Below are 26,500 nucleotides of genomic sequence, written 5' to 3' on the forward strand. Positions count from 1 at the left end.
CACCTGATCCCGTATCTCCCAGGTAACGGCTCCCAGGACACAATCCGGTGGTATGATGGTAGTGGGCTCGGGATCCGAATTCACCGAGAACTGTCGTGAGAGAGCGTCGGGCTTGATGTTCTTGTTGCCTGGTCTGTAGGAAATGATAAAGTGAAAACGTGAGAAGAACAGGGCCCACCTGGATTGACGTGGGTTGAGTCTCTTAGCTTCTTTGAGGTAGGAGAGATTTTTATGATCCGTCCATATCACAATGGGATGCTCAGCTCCCTCCAGCCAGTGCCTCCACTCCTCCAAGGCGAGTTTCACAGCTAGGAGCTCACGATCTCCCACATCGTAATTTCTCTCGGCAGGAGAGAGACGCCGTGAGAAGAAGGCGCAGGGATGGAGGCGGTGATCTGTGGGGGAGGTTTGAGAAAGCACAGCCCCGACTCCAGTGTCCGAGGCGTCAACCTCGAGAGTAAACTGCTTTGCAGGGTCTGGACGGGTGAGAATAGGTGCCTGAATGAACCTCTCCTTTAAGTCACAGAAACTCCTGGAGGCTTCAGCATCCCAAATGAAAGGCCTCTTAACTGAGGTTAGTTGTGTTAAAGGGGCGGCTATCTGGCTGTACCCTTTAATAAACCGACGATAGAAATTTGCGAAACCCAAAAATCTCTGTAGCTGTTTGCGTGTGGAAGGAGTTGGCCAGTCTTTAACTGCCTGCACCTTTTCGGGGTCAGGTCCCAGCCTTCCACTCTCCAGTACGAAACCCAGAAACTTAACAGATGGGGCATGAAACTCGCATTTCTCCGCCTTAACGTAGAGCCGATTCTCGAGTAGGCGTTGGAGAACGGCTCGGACATGACCAGTGTGTTCCTCGGGGGTCCTCGAAAAAATCAAAATGTCATCCAGATATACTGTGACAAACTTGTTCAGGTAGTCACTCAAAACAGTGTTAACCAGGTTCTGAAAAACGGCAGGTGCGTTCGTGAGGCCAAAAGGCATGACTAAATACTCAAAATGTCCTATTGGTGTTTTGAAAGCCGTCTTCCACTCATCTCCCTCTCTGATGCGAACCAGATGGTAAGCATTTCTAAGATCCAGCTTAGTGAATATGGTCGCATCTTGTATGGGTTCAAAAGTGGATGACAGTAAGGGTAATGGATACTTGTTTCTCACCGTGATTTGGTTTAAACCGCGGTAGTCGATGCAAGGCCTCAGGGTGCCGTCCTTCTTGGAGACAAAGAAGAAGCCAGCACCCAGAGGAGAGGTGGAAGGCCGAATTATGCCGGATGCCAGGGACTCGGAGATGTACTTTTCCATACTTTCACGTTCAGGCTTGGAGATGCTGTAGAGACGGCTAGAGGGAAGAGGTGCTGCAGGAAGAAGATCTATAGCACAATCGTAAGGGCGGTGAGGTGGTAATGAGGACGCTTTATGTTTAGAAAATACCTGCTGGAGGTCGTGATATTCAGGCGGAACCCCGGTGAGGTCGGGTGGTGTGGTCTTCAGGGCTCGAGGCTCGGAACTAGAACGGGCTGGTCCCAAACAGGTTAAATGACAGTTATTGCTCCACATTTCCACTTGGTTTGTGACCCAGTTAATACGGGGGTTATGGTTCTTAAGCCAGGGATGACCCAGGACCACAGGAGACTGAGGGGAAGGAAATACAAAAAAGGTGAGTTCTTCACTGTGGTTACCTGACGTCATAAGGCGGATGGGTGCAGTCTTGTGAGTGATAGAGGTGAGGGAGCCTCCGTCCAGAGAGGATACACGGTAGGGTGTTTGTAGAGGGAAAGTGGTAACCAGGAGTTGCTCCACTAGCTGTTGGTCAAGAAGATTTAATTCACAGCCAGAGTCAACTAATGCGAGAGAGGGAAGAGTAATGTGATTATGTGACAGAGAACATTCCAGCAAACACCGAGAGTTTGAATCTGACCGATAACCTCCCACCAGTACTCTCGGGGCTACTGATGGGACCTGGAGTTTAACTGCTTGGGGCAGTTGGCCACAAAATGTCCAGACATGCCGCAATACAAACACGCCCCTGAACTCATGCGCTTGTTTCTCTCCTCTTGGGTTAATCTAGCTCGACCAATCTGCATGGGCTCACTGGGGGGCGGAGCTGGAGCTGCTGGATACACATTTTGCGGACAGTTAAGGCGAGAAGGTAAGGGGAAGTTGTTACCTCTTTGGCGTACCTTATGTCTCTTCTCCATCCTACTGCACAGTGCGATAAGGCTCTCGAGATCAGGTGGTTCCTGGCAGAAAGCGAGTTGATCCTGAAGCTGCTCGTTAAGAGCCTGGGTGAACGCCCCCTTAAGTGAGGCTTCATCGAGGGTGGAAGTGGCGGCTAGGGTCCGAAACTCTATGGCAAAATCCGCGATTGAGAGCTTCCCTTGACGTAAGCTCCAAATCTGTCTGGCCACTTCAGCCGCTGACTCAGGCTTGTCAAAAGTCATTTTAAAATCCGCCAGAAACTCATCCAACGGACTCTTAAGGAAGTACGGGTTCCGGCTTTTTGCCTCCGCCCACCGGAGTGCCTTACCTCGTAGAAGACCGATGATGTAGGAGATCTTAATTTCATCGGTGTAAAAAGACTCCGGAGATCGCTGGAAAGCCAGCTGGCATTGGAGGAGAAAACCTCGACAAACCTCCCGGTTGCCGTCAAACGTCTCCGGTGGAGGAGAGGTCGCGACCCGGAAGCTGGGCAGACTGGATGGTGCAGGAAGAACGGGTCCGGGCAGACTCTGAGCGGGGGATGAGGCTTGCTCCGGGGAGGTGAGTCTGTGGCTTAATTCCTTTACCATCGTTCCAACTTCAAACAAGGTGTGGTTAGTGTGGGAGAGTTGATCAGACAGAGCTTGGAGTGAATCACTGTGCTGAGCTAGGGTGGCGGAAACGACAGAGGGAACTGATTCTGTACTGAGGTTAGAGGAATGGCTGGATGATTCTGTCATGTTGTGGTGAAGGAATCTAACCCACGACATACAGAATCAGATCTGAGACGGTGTAAAATGTTTTAAATAAGAATTTATTTAAAAGGGAAACCAAGGAAGCAGCGTAAACGTAGCTGAGTTCTTGCACGAGGAAGCTGGTGCGGGAAAAACTGTGGACAGATCGGAGTTAGATCCAATTTGCGGATGGAACAGGGAATCAGGCTTATGTGGAGGACTTACGGTCTTGGAGAGGTGGGAACTGGTTTGAGGGAGGAGTGGTCCGGTCTGGGTAGCAGGGACTGAGATCCAGAAAAGAGACGTGGAGGGAGCTGAGCTTGGGGAGGTCCAGGGAGGTTAGGTGGGCAGCTGGAGGCGGGTCTGGCCAGGGAAGAGGCTGAGAGACGAGCGGAGTTGGAGATCCAAATGGTGTGGGCTCCAGAGTTCTGCCAGTCAGAGATGAGTGTGTAGGTTTGTACAGGTAGAGTAATCATCCAGCGAAGTGTAGGAGTCTCCCAGCTGCTTAAATACCCCTGGCCAGCTGATGAGCAGATCTGCTGCAGCTTGGTCACCTCCAGACACGCCCACCTGCAGAGGGAAACTCAAAAGACAGGGAGTGACAGCAGGGAAATACCTCAGACCGTGACACAAATTACAAAATAAAGATGTTTACTAGTGTATTTGTACATTAGGGTGGATCTTCTGCTTCTGCCCAAGTCTTTGGCAGATGAAGGGAGATGTTCCAACTGGGATTGGGATGTGACATCAGCCGATGGGTGGAGCGTCTCACCTTCAGTAGCTGCTGCCTCCTCGTTGGAAGCCACTTGTAGAGTTGAAGGGAACTCTTGTTTTCACACAGTGTGTGTTGTGTAACGGAAGGCCAGTGATCTGACTTTTGCATTTTAAATAAAGTGACGAGAAGTTAGAAAACACACAATACTTTCATGCTCATGATAAAGAGGCTTACAGCTTTCAGAGTTCATTTGTTTTTGAGGTTTTCTGACTTTGTTTTCTGGTTTATTTTCACATTTGGATAAATTAAACAACCTAAACTTTGACATAATACATATGTTGACAGCAGTTATAATTGGCTGATAAATTCAGCTAAAAGAAAATATGTATTTTTGTGTGTACTCTGATTAGAGTCGTACATTTGCTGAGAATGAGTCCAGTAGTTTGGTCAAATGAAAACATTTCTTCTCATTAATGCTCTGCAGTAATGGGGTACATGTGAATAAATAACTTTAAATGAAATCCTCAGTTTATTCTCAGCTTTAATTTAGTCGATAAATGTTCTTTATTTAAAATGTTCTCATCCAATTTGTCTGATTGTTGTGACTTAAACGTTAAAAAAAATCTTAATTTGGAGTTTTTACAGAAACAAAACAAGCCTAACACGAGTTTACCCAGCACACACACACACACACACACACACACACACACACACACGCACACGGTCTTACCTGTGGTTCTATGTGTTGTGTGTTTAACAGTGGAATCCAACAGTCCCAGCCTGCTAGCACCTGATAATACTCTTGAGCGATCCTTCTTCATCCGGATGAAGTCTACGCTCACCAAGAGAGGAGTGCACATCAAGTCCTCAGGATATAAAGTGAGTTGAACACACCACCTAGGACTACGTCACTAACTGAAACTGAGTGCTGTGCTTTCCTGGTCCTCGAGGGCCCCTATCCAGAATGTTCTAGAGGCTTCTCAGCTTCAACAAACCTGAGTTTCATCTTTAGATGATGAACAGGATCCTGCAGAACTCGATTACCTGGTGAAGTAACCATTGACTCAGGTATGTTGGAAGTAAAACATGCTGGATAGTGACACCTTCAGGACCCATATTGGACTGTCCTGTAAAGTTCTATGGGTTGGCTCGTTTAATCTGACGTAATCTGACGTAATCTGTGCTGGTGTTTAAGAGAGTGTTTGGAGAGTTGGAGTTTCAGCAGTGTGAAGCAATTAAAAACCCCTTCACTCCTCACGTGTTTTAACAAAAAAGCCCTTGACCACCTTCAGTTGGTCCAGAACTCTGCAGCGAGGCTCCTAACTGGAGCAAACAGAAGAGCACACATCACTCCTGTTCTGATGTCTCTGCACTGGTTACCCGTTAACTTTAGAGGTCATTTTAGAGTCCTGACTAGAACTTTCAGGGCTCTACATGGTCAAGCTCCTCCCTATATTACTGAACTGTTAAAGCCTTATGCTCCAACCCGAGCGCTCAGGTCCACCCACCAGAACCTTCTAGAAGTTCCAAAGACCAGACACAAAAGTCGAGGCGATCGGTTCTTTCCAGACTGTTGCACCCTGACTCTGGAATGTTCTTCGTGTATCCTTACGACACTCGCAACACTCTTACAAACAGCTGAAGACCCTTTTATTTGAAGCTGCTTTCACAAAAAGCTTCTATTTCCTTCATTTTAACTCAAATTTTTAATCATCTTTCATTTGTTTCATGATTATTTTTTCTGTTAATCTACTTCTGTTTTGAGATCATTATGTTTTATTTTGTTTTGTTCTTTGTGAAGCACTTTGCGAGTCCATGTCTGTGATGAGTGCTATAGAAATAAAATGTACTGTAGTTCTGTAGCTATCGGGCGTTGCAGGTCCAGTACACAACCTCACCTCAGGTGTTTTTGTGCTGTGGGTGGGAGTACACAGAGAAAACTTCACATGTTAAAGTATTTTTAAAGCGAGGCATGGATACATGTGGATGATGCTCGGATGTTGGACTGGAAATAAAGATAAAGGTACATATGTCTCAAAAATCACATCATTACATGGATAGGATGCAACTATTGTTTGACGAATAAAGTTAGATCTAGTCCCACTGATGCGCTCACTCCCACCTGTTTGAAATGTATTCCTAAGTGTTTGATGCATATGAGCAGACTGCTGGATTAGATGCATTGATGCTGTAGAACAATAAGGTCGGTCTGCACATCCATAGTTGTTATAAATACTGACAAAGCACTGTTAAAGTACCCAGAAGTCATCTGGCACCAGGTATCTGCAGCATAAGTCAGGTCCTAAACACATTAACAGGTGGTTTATTGTGTGACTGTTTTTAGGGAGTCCACTCTTCTGGGATATTGCTCGTCTTGGCTTTGATCTGTGTTGTTTTCCTCTCCAGGTGATTCACATCACAGGTCGTCTGCGTATCAGGATGGCTCTGACGCACAGTCGCTCCGTGCCCAATCAGATCATGGGAATGGTGGTGGTAGCTCATGCTCTCCCACCGCCAACAATTAATGAGGTTCGAATCGACTGTCAGATGTTTGTCACCAGAGTCAACATGGACCTGAAGATTGTCTACTGTGAGAACAGGTAAAATTAGCTTTTTGTTTAAGTGAAATGTTCTCATCCTGTGCATAAATAAAACATGTGGCTCCAGAATCACAGAGGGCAGACCCCTGCCCTGTTTTTTTCAGCTTCTCTATAGAATACTCACAGGTTAGGACACCCCTGTAGGACTTACAAGGCTTTGTTGCAGTAGAGATAGTGACATAGCCACCCTAGGTTTAAAAAAGACAGGGAGACCCTACCAATGTGTTTCTGCATGGTACCATACCTCCTGGGCTACATTCCTTCTTCTAACCTAATGGGCATGTACCGACTATATACAGGTCTATTAATCTGGACCCTCTGGAGGTATTTGCAGTTTACCTGCAAGAGCAGTAAAGTGTACTTGTGAGGACTCCATTGTATACCTGTTGGAAAACTATGGGGCTTTCATTGGAATCTACAGGGGTACTCATGGGGGGCTGGGGCCCTTAAAGGACCCTACTGAGCATTTACAGAACTCTACAGGGGTTCGGTCAGGGGCAGGGGTACTTACAGGACCCTACAGTTGTACTAACAGGACACTACAGGGGTTCTGATACTGTACAGGATTACTTACAGGGGCAGGGGTACTTACAGGACCCTACAGATGTACTAACAGGACCCTACTGAGGATTTACAGGAAACTCTGCTGGTTAATGTTCAGGGGTTAAAAGGCAGTGACCCTTACAGAACTATTTGGGTCATTTACAGGACCCAACAGACCTTTGGAGTTAATGAGATATGCGCCAGATCCCAAAAATTTTAGACATCTTCTGTACGTCCATTCTGTGTCAACTTGCATTTCTTGGTTCTTTAAAACACAGAAAAAAAGCGTTGTTCTTTACATTGTTTTGCTAAAGTTTCAGCTAATTACTGAAGCCATCCACAGAGCTGTGCTGATGTTGGTAGCGTCATTCCTTCTGTCCCCCTCTGCTGCCCGCGCCCTCCAACAATGAAAAAACACGACATAAACACACCAACAAAACCACACATAACAGAAAAAGCTCAGGGGCCTCATTTATCAAGCTTGCTTACGCACAGAACGGGGTCGGAAAACTGCGTAAGCAACTTTCCACGCAAACTTTGGGATTTATGAAAGAAAACTTAGCGGAAAAATGTGCGCAGCTTTGAGCTGACTAAGGACCTGGCTTACACGCATGCTGGAGATGGAGAGCTCCTGCAGTGCTGCTGCTGAGAAGGATACAATTATGAAATCCTGCAGCATTATCACTTGTACTGCTTCGTTTTCACACAGAACAAGACCCCCCACATGTGCGCGTACACACACATGTGCGCACACTAACACACACAGACACACACACATTCTGAAGCGCAGAGTACGGAATGCAGAATATCAGCAGGGGGACAGATTGAGACAGAATGTCAGTGTGTGTGTCCTGTCACTGAGACCAGATTGATCATGCACCCTGGCTACTTGTACAAGGGAGATCTCCGTTTGGGTGACTGGTTAGCGTGCATGACTTTCACCCGGGAGTCTGGGGACTGAATCCCGATTGGACCATTCTTTTATATCCGCCACAGATCTCTCTGAAGAATTCATAACATTGACGGCTTCAACAACGCTGTGCCACTCCGTGGATTTTCACTTATTTGTTTTGCAAAAGCACTTCCTTTCATTTCTCCACCTCACCCACAGGTACCTCAGCTTCTGCTTCTGTGAAATTACGCTTCCTTGATCTGCCTTGATCTACGGTCGCCATCTCCTTGGCGGAGCGCTGCAACAGCCGGCTTATGTATATGCATGAGATCCACAAGGCACTTTGCATTGACTATTTATGTCAGTAAGTGGGCGTGGTGAGGGGGTGTGTGACTAAAATGCAGCTGAGAACCTTTCTAGATAGTCTCTGATTTATGAAGCTGAGATTGCGTGCAGCTGTGTGTACTCCATGTTTGATAGATCACAAACCTGCTTGGCGTAAGTACTTTTTTTCGCTGAGCTTAAGTACGGTTTTAGTAAGGATTCTACTCAGTGTTTGATAAATGAGACCCCTGTACACCCACAGGACAAGGTATCAGCAGGACACAAATATGGAGTCATTTCTGAAATCCCATGCAAACTCTGCAATAAAACATACATAGGGGCAACAGGATGCCAACGCAGCACACGAACAATAGAACATAGAAGGAATGTGAGAAAGAAACAAACTTAAGACACACAAGAGCGGCTAAACAGGAAGCCGAAAGTCCAATAAAGAAATCAGCCGTAAAAGAGCACTTCACAAGGGAAAACCGTAGTACTGGGACGGTACACGGATCATAAACACAGAACAACAAATATAAAAGGTGGGTTTAGGAAGCCATACAAATAAGGAGACGTGGGCACGGACCCATGAACAGACGATGGAGTCTACACGATCACAAAGGGGACTGCGTCACTGACGAGGGCGCGGGCAGCAGAGGGCGACATCATCCTCCGCTGCCTGCAGATAAACACAGAAGGAAGGGACGCCAACAACATCAGCACAGCTCTGAGGGTGGCTTCAATAATTTGTCCAGACTTTAGGTAAAGGGCAACTCTAAATTTCTATGTTTTCAAAGAGCCCAGCAATGCAAGTTGGACCAGTTGTTCCTGCATTCGTATGTCATATCTGTTTTTAAGAAGATCAGCATTTCCTGATTTGAGCTGTTATTCATGAGGAATCTGACCCAATCCTGCCTGGTTTAACAGCCAAATATGCCTCTGATGGTCCCGTCTCCTTTTCTCTGTCCAGATGAAGCAGATAAGCATCAGGATCTTGTGCAGGAGTTAACTGGCTGACTGAAAAGATTCATATCAGGCAAACTGAAAAAATCACCCTTCATGTTTTATAATAAAAAAGTGGAGGGAAATGATAGTAGACAGATTGCTTTTTGTGGGTGGAAAAAGGGATACAATGCAAGGCAGATGATGATATTCAGTGTGGAGCGACAGACGTCGTCTCTGTGGGATGTGACAAGCGTCGCTTCCATTATAGATCCATTTGCAGGATGAGTTTCTAAGAGAATGAGAAAATGGGAGGATGTTTTATTCCTAAAGAACATAGTGTGCTGTTATCTGCCTGGTGGACATTAGTCTTTTTCAACCACCTTCTATCAGAATGAAGCTGGAAATGGTTCTGTCTGTCCCGTGGCAAATTTGTCCAAATTAAACCTTTCAGAGCTGATGTGCGTTACCTCTGCGGCAGACAGTCAGCGACAGCCGTCGTGGTGGCTTTACTGGCCTTTAATGAACAGTTTTGATTTTTTTTTGTCCAGTTTGAAGTTTTGACAAAAATAAATAATAATAAATAAAGTGAAGAGTGAAACTGTTTTATTTTTACATATTTACTCATCTTTCATAAAAGTTAGCTGTAGCTTTTGTTCGCTAAACTTTAAAACTTATTTTCAAGCTTATCGACAAAACCTGCTAACGGAAAAGATGTAGCCTCTGGAGGTCCTTTTGATATTTGCTGTTGACCTTTTGAAAAATAAATCTCACAATTACAGCCTAACTTTTAAAATGTTTTCATGAACTCAGGCTGAAGAGTTTTATGTGTAAAAATTCCTCCATTTAGTGACATTTGTATAAATTAATTATTTGTTCTATAATATTAATTATTGATTCAATGATTTAACGTCACTCACCTGCATGCTGATGTCATTTAATACTTGATGCATGTTACTTCTGTTGTCCACGTTAGCTCATAATTTACTTGTTCTTTATCATCAGAAACTCATAAAAATACATAAAAGCAAGTAAAAAAACCAATTTCACCTCATTTATGTAAGTGGTGATGCATTGCAGTGAGTTGGTGTTTAATGCTGAACGAATGAAAACCTTTGATTTCAGGATCAGCGATTACATGGACCTGACTCCGGTGGACATAGTGGGCAAACGGTGCTACCAGCTAATTCATGCAGAAGATGTGGAGGGCATTAGACAGTGTCATCTAGACTGTGAGTACTGGTTTGTGAGCATTTAACCAGAAACTTGGAAATAAGAATTCTTAAAATTGTTTCAGTGGTGTGCACTGGGGAACGGGGATTAGATCACCAAAGGCCGTTAGCATCCTCTCCACTCTGCCTGGACCGTACTGGACGTTTTCTCATTTAGGTAGCTTTAGAGTTTCCCGTGTGCAAGCCAACGTCCTTTCAGCAGTCTTCTCGAGGAACGGAAGCCGAACTGGTCCAACACACCTGGTGCTGCTGACTGATTGGCTGGCTCAAAAGCACACCTAGCATTAGTGGGAGCCTCCGATTGGTGGATAGATCCGCTTGCAGGGGCTTCCCGCATGTGATTCATTATCATTCTGGATGCTGTGGAGTTAACGAGCCTCTGACTGAAGCCGTTTTCCTCTGCCTCTCTGCTGTGAGTGCACACACACACACACACACACACACACACACACACACACACACACACACACACACACACACACACACACACAGAGCTGCCAGACACAGCAAAGCAGGATGCTATATCGGAGTCTGTTTCCAAAAGCAAGACTGCTCAGGCTGTTTTTGTTTAATAATGGAAACACCACAGACTTCTCCGTCATCTTCTGCCCCACCCACACGCTCCGAGATGTGCTCATTACATCACAGACCACCCATGTGCTCAGTAATGTTCGCATTCCTAAGGCAGTGTGGAACGAACGCGGCTGCACATGGGCAGAGCTGACGCTAGTGAGCGCCAATAGTCTACAGGCTGTTTATGATGGGTTAGCCAACAGTGCCTTAAGGAGTTTGTTGATGTTATTCTTTATAAGTAAAGTAAACTCTACAGTCTGCAGATTCTATTTTTAGAGTTTTAAAACAGCTGCTACATTCAGTGAAAATGGGAATGTTTGTTTCTTGTCAGAGAGGAAGCATCACTTTTGTCAAAGCTATTGATTAGAAAACTCACACACACACACACACACACACACACACACACACACGCCGCTCATTCAGAAGTGCTAGCAGAGAAACAGCAGCAGGCTTGAGGAGTTTCTCTCTGTGACAACATGGGTCAGCGTGCTTGGAACACCCATCATTGGTACCCACTTTGTTCTGTTCAATCACAGGTGGACTAGAGCCCATCTACCCACCCATCCATGTGTCAGTCCATCTATTCATTCATCCATCCATCAATTCATCTATCCATCCATCCAGGCATCCGTCTGTCAATGAACCCATTCATCAGGATCCTCTGGAGGTTTCTTCCTGTTAAAAGGGAGTTTTCCTCTCCACTGTCGCTGCATGCTTGCTTAGTATGAGGATTGCTGTAAAGACTCTGACACTAGTCAGTGACTTGATGCAACCTGCTGGGTTCCTTATGTAGGAAACTTGTTACTGATTGGCTTAATGAACTGACCTGTATTGGAATGTTTATTGTGTGAAGGTCCTTGAAACGACTCTGGTCCTGATTTGGTGCTTTAAAAATAAGCTTAACTGAATAGAATTGAATTTAATTGAATCTATCCATCCATCAGTCTGTCCATCCATCCATCGTCTCAGACACTCACCCATCCATTCATCCATTCATACATTCATACATTCATCAGTTTTGCATCAAATAGACCATTAATCGAGTTTTCTCAAAACAATCTTCTAATGTATTTCCATATTAGTAAATAATGTAATGATACACTTTGCTCAATATGTGCCTCACAAGGCAATAACATGGCAGGAAACAGACTTTCTGCCTTAATAATAATTTTAAAAAGTGACATATTCCTGTGGAAGAAGACACCTGATTAACTAGTAGCGGGTCTGAACCTGAAACTTTCTGCCGTTCTGCTCCAGAAGTTCCTGAGCTCTGCAGAATCAGAGGCACAATCAGGAAGGGCCTCTACGTTGGCCCAGAAGGGTCAAACAGAACGAGCAGGGTTAGGTAAGGATGTGTGGAAAACATGAAAAACGGATGTGAAATATTGAGGAAGATTATTTCTATCTGCAGTAAAAATGGGAGGTCAGCGAGGCGAGCAGGCTGCCAGCGGTTTAAATGACTCGGTTTTAGTGGGGCGTATTCTAATACCGCACCTTCAGTTACCGCCGCTGCTCGTTTCATTCTTCCTCTTTCAAAATTAATTTCTTCTGTGAAAATGAGGCTTTGAGACATGGGGGTGCAAGAGGTGGTCTGCATCTCCTCTTCCCTCCCTTCATCCACCCTGCCAAGTGGAGCATGGTCAGGCTGTTCTCAGATCTGTTTCCTTACTTTATCATCATGCTGGTGGTTGTGTTGAAGCTGATTCTGAAGCAGCAGCCCAACAAACTCTCAGGCCCATCAACCTGCCTCGCTCACTGGATGCTGCAGCGTGACGGCACTTTTAACACGTGTGCAGGGAAATGCAGTTTACGTCATTTCAGTAAGTTGCCTTTAAAGTATTGTAGTGTGGAACACGAGGAGCAGAGCGGGAAAGACGCATCAATAAATGTCTCGTATTTGCATTCCAGCCATCTGAATTGTAATCATATTATTTAAATAATCCCAGCTCCATGTGGACGTTGTGCGTCTCTCTGCACCTGCGCTCTTTTTTGTTCATTGCTGCAGGAGTTGAGATGTTAGGCAGTCGATCGATGTGCATTTTAGAGGAGTAGCCTGTTCTCTGAACAGGGATCTAAATTTTAAAAGGCTTCTTTTAAGTGCTGAATGCGGTATGATCCTTCTCTGTGAGGAGGCGTCACTCTCTAAGTCTCTATCATTACCAGCTGACAGCAGGTCTTAGCTCAGGTCAGATCTCAAAGTCAGCCTGTCCCGGTTTCCACTCTGAACGCCACGTCAGAGCCAGAAGAAGAAGGGGGAACTGGCAGATAAAACAGAGGGATCAGAAAAGAGGGATCTGTTGAGAGAAAATGAGAAAAAAGGAGAGGATGAAAGGAGAAGGTTGCATTTACTCCAAGAACTGGAAGAAACTGAAACACTGGTGCAGAAACGAGACCGGCTGGAGGATTTAAAAAGGTGAATGTCATGTGTTCACAAAGGAAGCATCACTAAACAACTGCATGCTGAAGGAAACACAACTGTAAAAAGGATTATTTAATTATCGTTTTAATTATAATTCCCACTAGAATACTAAACCAAGGATTTCCATTTTCAGTGGATTTTTATAAGAAACGAGCAGAAACTCATACATTTTAGAGCAAAGTTACAGAAAGATGAATGTAGAGGTTACAGCCGCTTCCACGGAGGAGATTTGTGTTTGAAGTTATGGGAAAGATGATTCAGGAGCAGAATATCAAAACATAAACTCAACTATAATGTAGGTTAATAGGAGGCTGAATGAACTTATAGGAAAGGGTTGACTGATTATTTCAACAATAAAACAACAGATGAAAGAAAAATAAGCACATTAATGTTTTATTAAAACAAAACAAGATTCAGCAAAATTAAATTTTAACAAAAAAAACAGAAAAAAAACTTGGTTGGTTCAAGCCTGAGGGCGTTTCAGTCGAGCTCATCTCTCTGAAGCGACTCCACACTCATGGAAAAAACACACACACACTCACACACACACATGATGGATAAAACACACACACACACACACACACACACACACACACACACATGATGGATAAAACACACACACGCACTCACACACAAACATGATGGATAAAACACACACACACACACACACACACACACATGATGGATAAAACACACACACGCACTCAAACACACACAGGATGGATAAAACACACACACACACTCACACACACACATGATGGATAAAACACACACACACACTCACACACACACATGATGGATAAAACACACACACACACACACACACACACACACATGATGGATAAAACACACACACACACTCACACACACACAGGATGGATAAAACACACACACACTCACTCACACACATGATGGATAAAACACACACACACACACACACACACACATGATGGATAAAACACACACACACACACACACACACACACATGATGGATAAAACACACACACACACTCACACACACACAGGATGGATAAAACACACACACACTCACTCACACACATGATGGATAAAACACACACACACACACACACACACACATGATGGATAAAACACACACACACACTCACACACACACATGATGGATAAAACACACACACACACACACATGATGGATAAAACACACACACACACACTCACACACACACAGGATGGATAAAACACACACACACTCACTCACACACATGATGGATAAAACACACACACACTCACTCACACACATGATGGATAAAACACACACACACACTCACACACACACATGATGGATAAAACACACACACACACTCACACACACACCAGATGGATAAAACACACACACACACTCACACACACATGATGGATAAAACACACACACACAGGATGGATAAAACACACACACACTCACTCACACACATGATGGATAAAACACACACACACACTCACACACACACAGGATGGATAAAAAACACACACACACACTCACACACATACACATGATGGATAAAACACACACACACACACACACACACACACACACACACACACATACACATGATGGATAAAACACACACACACACACACACACACACACACACACACACACTCACACACATGGTATGGAGACAGAACCAGCAGCATCGCTCGGTGATTTTTCTGTCACATTTCTACGTTTTCAAATGCTTCCCTGAGCAGAACCTCGGCAGCAGCAGCAGCTGAAAGGTTTCTGTCCTGCTGCAACAGAGCAGAGCACACATTCACTTTATCACTTTAATCTCCAATCCAATTTTATTTATAAAGCGCATTCACAAGACATTACAACCAAACAAGGCTCTAATTAAAGAATAAAAGCAAATAATATCAGGCAGTGGTCCAGTTTTCATAGTAGTAAACTGTAAACCTTAATAAGTTCACAGAACTCAAAACTTATTTTGGAACAGATTATACAAAAATATTTAAGTGATGTTTTTAAATATTTTAAGTTTACATCAAATAAAAATTACATTAGCAGTTGCCTTAAAATATCTCAATGTTATCTTATAAATATTGACGTCCCTCGACTTATAATTAGGGAGTAATTCACTCAATATTTTCAACTTTTTTCAACTCATATTATTCAGAAATTATACTCAAAATGTTTATTTTTTGTTACTCAAACTTGATAAGTGGATATAACTCAAACGTTTTTGGTGTAACTGGTTACATTCTATACTAACCCAGATATGCTGCTAACTGCACGTGACTCACACACAGACCCATTGATGCTGACAGCCATTGAGAGTGGAACACCCAAAGCCAAGTCAAATGCATCTGGTGTGAACCACCACAGGAATAATTGAAGTGGAACAGTACAACGTGCTCGTTTCTTTGACCAACCTCCTCACTTATGGTACCAACATCAAACAAAAAATAACACCACATTTGCAATACTGAGTGAAGTAATAACCAAGAACAACAATCCCTCACAATAAACATGCATAAACACCCCAAAATAGAACAAAATAACTAAAAACATGACTACCCATAATGCACCTCACCCATCAGTCCTTTATGGTGCCTGAAATCCACCAAAATTGCTTATTTGTGCTTGTTTTTTATATGAATCCACAAATATTTTAAGAAATATATAAGTCTGTTTATCAGATGACATGAAGATGAATAGATTAATATAGAAAAATAAAATAATAAATTATTTTTTGTTAATAGTACTTATTCAAGTTAAGTTGATCTTTATTGATTCATTTAAGTTATGCTCACTAAAAATGTTTTTGTCAGTTTAATTAAAAAGTTTGAGTTCTTTATACTTAAAATAAAGAAAAGGTTGAACTAACTCAACACATTTGAGTTACGAAAACTTTTGTCACCTACTCAAAATTTTTGATTATTTTCAACATTTGTGTTTACAGAACTCTAAGGACAATTTCAGCAAGGCTCCAAATGGCTCCAAAAGTGGTAATTCTATTAGCAGTAATATTTTGTCTTATTTGACATTCATTCCTGCATTTTGGTCCCATAGATTTTATGTTGTCTGTGTTTAATGGAGAAGAGCAACACAGGGTCACGTTAAAGATCAACTTTACTCATTTTTTAACAGCTTTGCAGTGGTCTCTAGTAGCAATAGATGCCTTGTAAAGCCTGATTCATGCTTATCCGTCTGCGTCAGTGCGGAGACACGCAACGTCCTTGCGAGCCTGCCGGAGAGCTCCGCAAGGACGGACGGAGTCGAGCTCTCTTTTCTAAACATCCGTCAGTCGAGACGGACAACGCAAGCTTGTGATTGGTCAGGACGCCGCTGTTGTCTACAGCACCGCCATTGCGCCCTCAAAAACATAAAGAGAGCCGAGGATAACTAGCGGCATACACGGAGCAGCTTGAAGAATACCTCACGAAAAAACTCTAAAAACATGAACGTTTAATTCTCCTGTGACTGGAGGAGTGAAAAGATGCGCAGCAAGCGTTTTATTTGTGGACGGAAATGACAGGAAACTTGGGTTTAGAGGTGGCGAGCGCATGAAGAGATGGAGAAGAATGAGAGACAAATTTGTCTGTGTTAAAAAGTCTCTGGGGGGTCTCTGGTATAGCTGTTTCAGGAACCAGAGGTGGTTTTCCAGGAGCACTACTCAGCCTAAAACAGCTCTATACAGTGTGGACTGAATCAGCTAAGTGTAGTTTTGTTCCCGTGCAGCTCCGTGACAGGGTGCACCCTCGTAGGTGCGGGGATGGTTATTTTTACTTGTGACAAAATAACATGAGGAAATCAGTAAACGGTGTTAAGTAACCTGTATGCTCCACAGAAACACAACTCTGCTGAAAAATGTTGGTGTTGCTGGACATTTTGCTCAGTTTTATGGCTTTTTGTCAGAATCTGAACCAGGAAATGGCTGCAGGCAGTGAAACACATGGCAAAACACTTTAGAGCAACCAGTGACTCCGCTCCCTAGCCATTCAGCGGCCAAAATCATGATGCCGGCCCGACTCGGTACCTCAACGGAACAGGGACTAAAAATACGGGAGAAAGTAGACGGAAAATACCCTTGGAAACAATGGTCAAGCCCGAGCGTCATCGGTCCAAGTTACTCTGAGGAGTGTTTCTGGAAAACCACCTTAGAAGTGAGCCACATCAGAATTTGGAGTCTTATTTCCTGATCTCTGGATGTCTCTCCTCTGATTGGCTAACAGCAACACGACTCTATCACTGATTCCCATTTGTGCTTCAACGTTGATGTTTTATCTCCACAAATAACGCAAGCCTGGAGGAGTTCTGCTGTACTGTGGAGCTGTTAATGCTAACGGTTAGTTTCTCCTAGTCAAGATGTTCTATGCTCTTGATGTTAAACCAACAGCCTTCCCCGTTGCAAGTAAAGATGGGTGAGTCCATGAATGTTGGTGACAGTGTGACGCAAATCTGTCAGGATTTTCTAATCTGAGTTTCACCGTCTGTTTTCTATCAGAAGCTAAAGCAGGAGATAGGTGTAGGAGACTATTTTCATGTTTAGCCTGCTTGAAAAACGCAGAGTGACCCGTTAGAATCAGAAATAGTTCTTTTAAAATGTTTTTTCAGTGAATTTGACCTTTAAAGCTGCAATAACAAATTAGCAAAACAAGCTAGCTTTTAACACAAATCTGGTCAAGGACCTCTCACCCCTCCTGTTTGCTGTCATCCCTGGGCCTAGTCGGCCCAGAACCCACATTGCCGAAGTAAACACCATTTCCCATTTTCTACGTGTAGAATATTTGGTATTTTGTTGTCTGTGACTTCAAACGGTGTTTTTCTTTATGGGACTCTGGTAGCTTGTCCTAAAATTGAAGTGGTACCAGCTGGCTGTTTCTCCTTCTCTGATATCATTCAAGAATCTCTCACTCCAGTGACGTTCTGTAGCTTAGTACGTACGAACTTGATTTCTCCAGTGCATTCTCTTCACAAGACTGTCCGACAGCAGAAGAGAGTCTTCAGTCAGAGGCTTCTTCAGTTTGGCTGCAACACTGACCGCTACTGGAGATCCTTCCTGCCAACAGCCGTTGTAATATACAACAACTCTTTGATGACTTAATTATTATTATTATTATTCTGAGCTACTACAGCAATCAATTTCCCTCTGGGATGAATAAAGTATTTTTGAATTGAATTGAATTGAACTGAATTGAGTTGAACTGAAGTGGAGGACCCAAGTAAATGCAGAGCGGTGGTTCTGTGAAACAGGAAACCAGTGGTTGAATAGGTACTTTCAGTCCGAGCCATGTTGTTGGTGGAGGTTTTTAGACAAATGTGAGAACCACATTATTTATTTATGTATTTTATCTCTACAATATATTTCTATCTATACTACAGTATAGAAAATTGTTAAGAGAACCCATAAAACATATGCAAGAAATCCTTAAGATTCCAATTGAATTTACAACACAAAATAAAAAATTCACAGTTTGTTAAAATGAGTGATAATAGGATTTAAGAAAGGTGTGAATAAGAAATGATTCAGTTTTAATGTAATTATAACAAAACTGTGCAAATAAAAAAGCAGTTGGGAGGCAGAAACGGTTTCTAACCACTAAATATTAATAAACTAATAAAAAACTTTGTGTCCACAATGATCCAAGATGGTCTCGAGATCTGTAGGCCGGGGTGAGGCATTTCACAGTGGAAACATGGACTCTCAGATCTAAAATCCAGATCCTTTAGGGGAAAAACGAGCCCAGTCTGTTCTACAACTGAGAGGAAAAAAATCCCCCAGTTTGCCATCAGCAACACGTCCAAACGCGAGGATCTGTGATAATATGGAGCTGTATCATTATCAGCTGAATGGCTGCGAATAGATATACATTTTCTACGTGTGACTATGTCAAACATGGTGTAAAAGAACTCGAGAGAGAAAACAGAAACGGAAGTCAAACAAAAGGAAAAACAGAACAATGGCAGAATTCAGAGGTGTGACAGTTGATGAAACAAGAAGAAAATAAAAGCATCAGAGGAGAAAAAAGAGAAAAGAGTGAGGTGAAGACTTTAAAAGGGAATAGGACTCTTTTAATCGACTGGTCTCTCCCCTGCAGCCTCAGGCTAGCCTCCAGCACTCCCTTTCTTCCTATCTCTATACCCATTCTCCTTCTCCGCCCTTCATTAGTGAACAATCAGCAAGTGCATTGCTTAAAATGGAAAGAGAGAGATGGAAAGGTTTGTCCGATGTCATCTCAGCCTTATATTTGCCTTAGTCACAACCAGACTCTACTTCTTTTTCATCCATCTTTAGAAAGTCCCTGTCATCGCTGCTTCAGAGACGCCCGTCCTTCAGCACGTCACCTCAAAGTTTTAAACATTTGCATCTGCAGGGGAAAAAGAGAAGGCTGGCCATTCTTTATCTCTGCTTAATACAAACTGTTATTATTTATGCTGTAAGGCATTAATCTCATTACGTACTTAAAACAAATGTGGTTAAACTGGAAGTTAGTTTAGAAGAGACTGATCATCACGGGGCACACTTTTACTTCAGTTCTGCTTCAGTTATTTACAGACGTGGACAAAGTTGTTGCTACTCTTCAGTCAACGAAAGAAAAACCCACAATGGTCACAGAAATAACTTCATAAGAAATTTAACCAATGAAAGTCAGACATTGCTTTTCAACCATGTTTAAAAAACGAACTTCTGGAACTGGCCTGGATAAAAATGATGGTACCCATAAGTTAATATTTAGTTGCACAACCTTTTGAGGCAATCACTACAATCAAACGATTCCTGTAACTGTCAATGAGACTTCTGCAGCTCCCAGCGGGTATTTTGGCCCACTCCTCAAGAGCAACCCGCTCCAGTTGTCTCAGGTTTGAAGGACGTTTTTTCGAGACGAGATGTTTCAATATAATTGAGGTCAGGGCTCATAGAAGGTCACTTTAGAATGGCCCGATGTTGTCCTCGTAGCCATCCTTGGGTGTTTCTAGTTTCTGAATAATATATGCAGCTGTAGTCGCAGGAACATCTAGCTGCTTGAAGATGGTCTAATGGCCTTTACCTTTAACACGCATGTCTATCTTTTTTTTCTAACCTCCTGAGACAACACTTACCTTTGCAGCATCTGGTTCACATTGAGTGTGCTACACACCACGTCACCAAACAACACAGTGACTACCTGGAGTCCTGTATATTGGCCCACTGACTGATGACACGATTGAACACACCTGTGATGCTGATTAGTGGACGCACCTTGAATTAACACGCCCCTTTGGTCCCATTATTTTCAGTCTTTTAAAGGGCTAGCTTCATTTTTGTCCAGGCCTGTTCCATCAGTTTGGTTGAAAAGTAATGTCTGAGGTAAAGAGGGGTAAATATATTGCTTTAAAGCTTATTATATTGCCTTTACTTATGACCAATAAGATGTGATATTCTATATAAATATAGGACATCAACCTGATTGATTTTTGAATGTTTAATCAGAAGAATTAGCATTCTTTGCTTTTTCAGTGATCATAACACACTTCGTATTAATTCAGACAGTCAAGTTTATAAAATGTAAGAAATGTTTTTTCTAAACAAATTAAAAACAAGACAACTAGGAAACAACTTTATGTGATGGATGAATCTATGTGGACGGAATGTGTGAATGTGATGTTATCAGAACCCTCATATCTAAAAGGAACAGCGCATTCTGAGTGTGAAAGAATTTGTGGTTGTTATAAGCTAAAGAGTTGAATTATCAAAACGGCATCAGACGCAATCTTGTCGTGCCTACGTACCCACGTAGGAACCCCCGTGGTAGATCCAGAATGTCGAGAATCTGTGTGGACCCCCAGGTACCGAAGTCTGCAGGATCAACCGCAGTACCACTTGACCGGTCTTGAGTTGTTCCCAGGTCACAACAGCGTGAAGGTTGGTTGTGCCTAAGACGGATGGACTCTGAAGGAGTCTTGGCTGTGTCAGCTTTAATCTGAAGGAGCAGGTTTCTGTGTCGCTGCAGCGTGCAACAGGTTTTGACAGCTTGTCAAGAGATGCGGTGGTTAGAGAGTTTTCCTCCGGTGGCCAGTCCGGAGTTCGGCTCAAAAACGTAACTGAATGAAGGGTCAATCTAAGAACCCTAGAAGACGTTATACAAATGCAGGGCATTTACCATCTACCAACCTGCTGGCTTCTTTATACTATAGGAAACTTTTTACTGATTGGCTTAATGAACTGACCTGTACTGGAATAATTACGATGTGAAGTGCCTTGAGACGACTTGTCGTGATTTTGAATAAAACACTACCAGTTGGAAACCATCCAGTTGCTGCTCTAGACTTCACCCTAAAACGATGTATTGCAAAGCTATTGAACAATGGGGTGGAGGTATTTTTAACCTTTAGTGTTGTTGAATTACGTAGACCACGGTATATTACGACACGTGTTTTTTGGACACATGGTGAAAACCAGGTCCTTGTTTGTGTCCATAAACAGAACCCCGATCCATGCCTAGTTTTAGGTGTGTGTCATTCTTCTGTGTTCATGTGCCATAGTTTACAACTTTTGTCACCATGTTGTCTTCAGCTACTGAATGGTGTCTGTTTTTATTTGTTTTTAGTGTTGAATCAGTTTATTTTAGTTTATAACACAACCATCAAACACCAGAAGGACACATCTAAACACAGAGGTCTCAGTTTGTTGCAAATAGGTGCAGAATAAAAAAATCAGAGCTCAGTATTGATGTCATTTATCTGATCTGTTTCATAAGGAGTGAATTCCAGTGGCATTAATGAGTTTTGAGGCAAAAGCGGTCTAAAGTACGTCCCTGGATGTAGAAGGTGTTGAATGTCATCTGTGTGTGAACATGCAGCAAGACAGAGCTGAAGTTCTGTGAACAGGCAGGGCTGTGATACTTATGTAAATGTGCACCCACATCTCTGTGTGTGTGTGTGTGTGTGTGTGTGTGTGTGTGTGTGTGTGTGTGTGTGTGTGTGTGTGTGTGTGTGTGTGTGTGTGTGTGTGTGTGTGTGTGTGTGTGTGTGTGTGTGTGTGTGTGTGTGTGTGTGTGTGTGTGTGTGTGTGTGTGCATTGTGTCGTTATTTACTCTGCTGTACAAACAAAGCAAGGTCGCATTCAAGGTGACATGATCTCACCATTTCTACCTTAATATGCAAACAAGTTATCCCCCCCCCCCCCATGAATAGGGGAAGAGAAGGAATGTGCACCAGCTGTCCAACCAAAGTCAATTACCGCAGCCCTGGGGATGTCGTCTTAAACAATGCTATTAGATTCTAATAGTTTTTAATTACTGGCCTTCGTTTTATATAAATCAGCCCTGCTTTCTCTCTTTCGTCTCCGACATGGAAAGCCTATTTGTGTCCATAATTAAATTGAGAAGCGGGATATGAATTTAGGGGCCTTCGCTCCTCATCTCTGACTGTTTCTGTTTGAGCGGCTCCTGATTAATGCCGATACATATTGCTTGAGATAACCATTTAGTGGTTAATTTAGCCAGATTTATTACTAGTGTGCCATCTCAGGGTGGAGCAGAGTTGAAACGACTTTTACAGGACTGTGCAGGCCCTGCCGCAGGGACACAGCACCATCTGCTGGTGAGGAGACGCCACTGCTGCTGCTTTAGTTACGATACATGAATTGCAGCAGGGGAACGCTTGCATTGCCCGTTCCATTTATTCAGGCTTTTGTAGCATCAGTGACATATTTCTAATGCAAGGTAATAAGGCCATTTTTAAAGGTGGCTTTGTTTGGAATGAGGGATGTTTTATTATTTCAGTGAAGGCAAGTAAAGTAAAGCTGGACCATGTTATGGTGGTTAGACAGCTGCTTTGGGGAGATGCTGCTGGTCTGTGCAGATCAAACTAAACACTGAATCGGTTGAAGGTTCTGTGCATCCCAGATGCATGCAGAGGCAGCTGTCCAGTCCAGGTCATGTTGGTCAGTCACCATGGAACGGTAACATGGAAAGAAGCATCATGCTCTTCACTGTTGTGTGTGTGGGACTGGGTAGCTGCTGCTGAGCAGGTCATCTACACTGAAACACCAACACACACATGGTCCGTGAGGGCCAGCTCACAGCACAGTGCATAGGAGAGGTCATGGGTTAGGGTTATGGGTTATGACATCTGATGATGATGATTCTTTCTTTCCTCTCCCTTTGTCCAACACTCCTGCTCTTCATCCAAGGTTTCTCTAATATCCATCTTAGGAAAGTGCCCAGTCAGCCCTTTGTGTCATTCCTTGGACGCTCTATGTAGAGTTTGAATATAACATATATACTTAATGTTACACATGTCTGTGATTTGCATGAAATCACTAAATCTGTGGTTGTTTCCACCCTGTCTTTCAGTGATGAATAAAGGTCAGTGTGTCACTAAGTATTATCGGTGGATCCAGAAGAACAGTGGTTACATTTGGATCCAGTCCAGTGCCACCATTGCTGTTAACGCCAAGAATTCCAGTGAGAAGAACGTCATCTGGGTCAACTATGTCCTCAGGTCAGACAGAATCCCTCTTTAGAGGATTTTCACTCATTCATTTTAAATTAAAAGTATGCATTCACCAAGTAGCTGACTCCTATCATTATGAGTGTGCAGGTGTCTAGAACATCTGCACACACTCATTCTTTCCTCTTTCTTTAAAATTAGATTATGAATCATTTCAGCTGATTTATTTCCATTCCTGCTGTTTTCTGTATTCACCACAGTAATCCTGAATATAAGGACATGCCGATTGACATCACCCAACTGCCAAACCTGCCAGAGAAAACGTCCGAGTCCTCCGAGACCTCAGAGTCTGAGTCTGAGTCCAAAGAAGCCTCAGGTATGTTGAGAAAAAAAATAAGAAGAGTATATCGTTTTTAAAAGAAAGAAAAACAAGAACTGGGGGAAGTTAAGAACTTTAAAGTACTTGACTGAAAATGACTTTTAATAATTATATCCGATTCTAATCAGTCACTGTTTCATGCAGGCTGAACAGGAAAATAGTCTCCTACACCTATCTCGTGCATTAGCTTCTGATAGAAACCAGACGGTGAAACTCTAGATTTAGAAAATCCTGACAGATCTACATCACCCTGTCACTTAACATTCATGGACTCACCCATCTGGACTCACGACGGGGAAGGCTGTTGTTGGTTTAGCGTCCAGGAAACAGCAGAGAACGCCTCAGCTAGTAGAAGCTAACTGTTAGCATTAGCAACTCCACCACACAGCAGAACTCCTCCAGGCTTGTGTTATTTGTGGAGATGAAACATCAACGTTGCAGAGCAGAGTCAGTGGTAGAGTCCTGTTGCTGTTAGCCAATCAGAGGAGAGATTTATCGGGACATAAGACTCCAGATCCTGTCGTGTGAAGCTCACATCTGATGTGGCTCACGTCTAGTTGTTGAAGCTGGTGCACCACAGCTTTGTGTAAGTCTGCTGTGTGTTTTCTAACACCGGCTTTAATTATAATAGTAAAGTAATCAGTTGTGAGAAGAAAACTGAAAGATTTTTTGTTTTCCATCAGTTGGTGCCAGTTTGTGGTTTGTGCCAGGCTGGACGCTCATGAATGCCAACAGCTGCAGGGACTGGTCGTTCTCCAGCCAGGCAGCCTGCTGCCACAAAATGACAAGATGATGAAATAGGCTAGAACTACACAATCGTGCAAAACACATGAAGATCAAAATCATGGTGTCCAACAGAGGATCTTCTAGAAACATTGCATTAAATCAAAAACTGTATAACATGAAATAATAACCCATCAAGAGGCCTGGATTCAGCATCTTTCTATCCTGCTACTTCCATGGCCTCACCACCACACAGTCCGACTGGCTGCTACCATGGATCAAATGTACAAGTCCTAAAATAGAGGCAAATATATGAATATAATAAGAAAATGCATGTGGTAAGGATGGTTAATGGAGGGAAGGCTTCTTCAGAGACAACATTTAAACTGAGAATGATACTTGAGTATAAAAATAAAAAGTATAAAATCCAGCACGTTCCTGAAGATGCTCTCCACCACTCAAAGCAGGTGGTGCTTTCTTTATCATCAGTCTGCAAACATGGTCCGGTATTTCAAAATGAGGAATGGGAGCAGATTTCAGAGGCAGATCATGTGACACTTCTGCAGATAGTTAAGCCAATCAGATGGCGTTTAAATAACTGATGGACCCAACATCCGATACTTCTGGAGTTTGTAATCTTGTTTTACAATTGATCAAAAACAAGAAGCATGATCACAACATTGTCTCACTTGATGCCTTTTCTTACGTGAACTCAGTGTTGGGATCATACGGTAGCTAAAGCATGAGACAATCACAGAAATATCCTAAAACACGTGAAGTAAACCTACAGAGATACCCAGGTCCTTAAAGAAATCTGATTTACAGATAAGCAATGCCAAACTCAGAGAAACGCTAAAGACACCAAACTATTTTATGCATCATAGCTGCAGCCAGTGCTGACTGGTTCAGGCACTATAACTGAATTTAGACCCAGACAGGGCCTTCACCTTGAGCATAACATTATCAAGTCCCACAGCTCGTGCTGGCATGATGAGACTCGGTGCCAGCTGGTAATTTTGCTGGAGGGTACTAATTCTTGCACTCTGTCGGCTGGAAACTGCTGCCAGCTGTAGCAGGAGGCGGCCAGCGTCCGCCAGTGTCCAACAGGCTCAAGGTGCTCTAACTCAACTTGTTCTAAAATGAGACAGCTGCCCTTTGACCCCTTTTCACCTCGAAGGTAATCTATCTAGGAAAATATGTCGGATTTGTTTGTTTTAGCCATTGCTGCATAATAACTGACATTACATTACTTTAAACGGTGAATTCGACCCATTTGTACTCCCAGTTTGAAACTGTCCTTCCACAGATTTAGGTCTTTTTAAAACAAGGACATACAGTTCAACGTCAGATGGAATTTACTTTGAGTCTTTCGCATTATGCTTTTTTCCAAGTTTAAACCTTGGGTTAATAGTTTTTGTGGAAGTATTGTTGATGTTTGGCTCGAGAAGCGCGTGTAATGAAGACACAAGCTTTCCTCCAGACAAAGGCAGCGAGCTGACGTTCCAGGTGCTATTAGGGGATTGAAACGCTGCCAGGTGGTCAGTCGCTATCCGGCGTGTGCTGGCAGAGTTTGATGGTGTGTGTGTGTGTGTGTGTGTGTGTGTGTGTGTGTGTGTGTGTGTGTGTGTGTGTGTGTGTGTGCGTGCGTGCGTGCGTGCGTGTGTGTGTGTGAGTGTGTGCGTGATTGGTTGGACAAAACCAACATACGTGAACAGCAACAGATACTAAACACTCATCAGGTCCACAAGCAGCACAAAATGTAAAAGGCAAAAGTGAGAATAGCAACGCCTGAGTTTGACTGCTCAGGTTT

General features: G+C 43.2%; 1 protein-coding gene across 3 annotated transcripts in view; it reads left to right on the plus strand.

Moving 5' to 3' along the window:
* The window catches only part of LOC107391662 (neuronal PAS domain-containing protein 3), a 388,161-nt gene that overhangs the window by 355,429 nt on the left and 6,232 nt on the right, over window positions 1–26,500 (plus strand). For all 3 annotated transcript variants that reach the window (XM_070546901.1, XM_070546902.1, XM_070546903.1), the window contains 5 exons: window positions 4,409–4,527; window positions 6,055–6,248; window positions 10,075–10,181; window positions 23,492–23,639; window positions 23,849–23,964. In XM_070546901.1, coding sequence (XP_070403002.1) covers window positions 4,409–4,527; window positions 6,055–6,248; window positions 10,075–10,181; window positions 23,492–23,639; window positions 23,849–23,964 — 684 coding nt within the window. The remainder of the gene's footprint in view (window positions 1–4,408; window positions 4,528–6,054; window positions 6,249–10,074; window positions 10,182–23,491; window positions 23,640–23,848; window positions 23,965–26,500) is intronic.

This window comes from Nothobranchius furzeri, chromosome 18, assembly GCF_043380555.1.
Source record: "Nothobranchius furzeri strain GRZ-AD chromosome 18, NfurGRZ-RIMD1, whole genome shotgun sequence".
Taxonomy (NCBI): domain Eukaryota; kingdom Metazoa; phylum Chordata; class Actinopteri; order Cyprinodontiformes; family Nothobranchiidae; genus Nothobranchius; species Nothobranchius furzeri.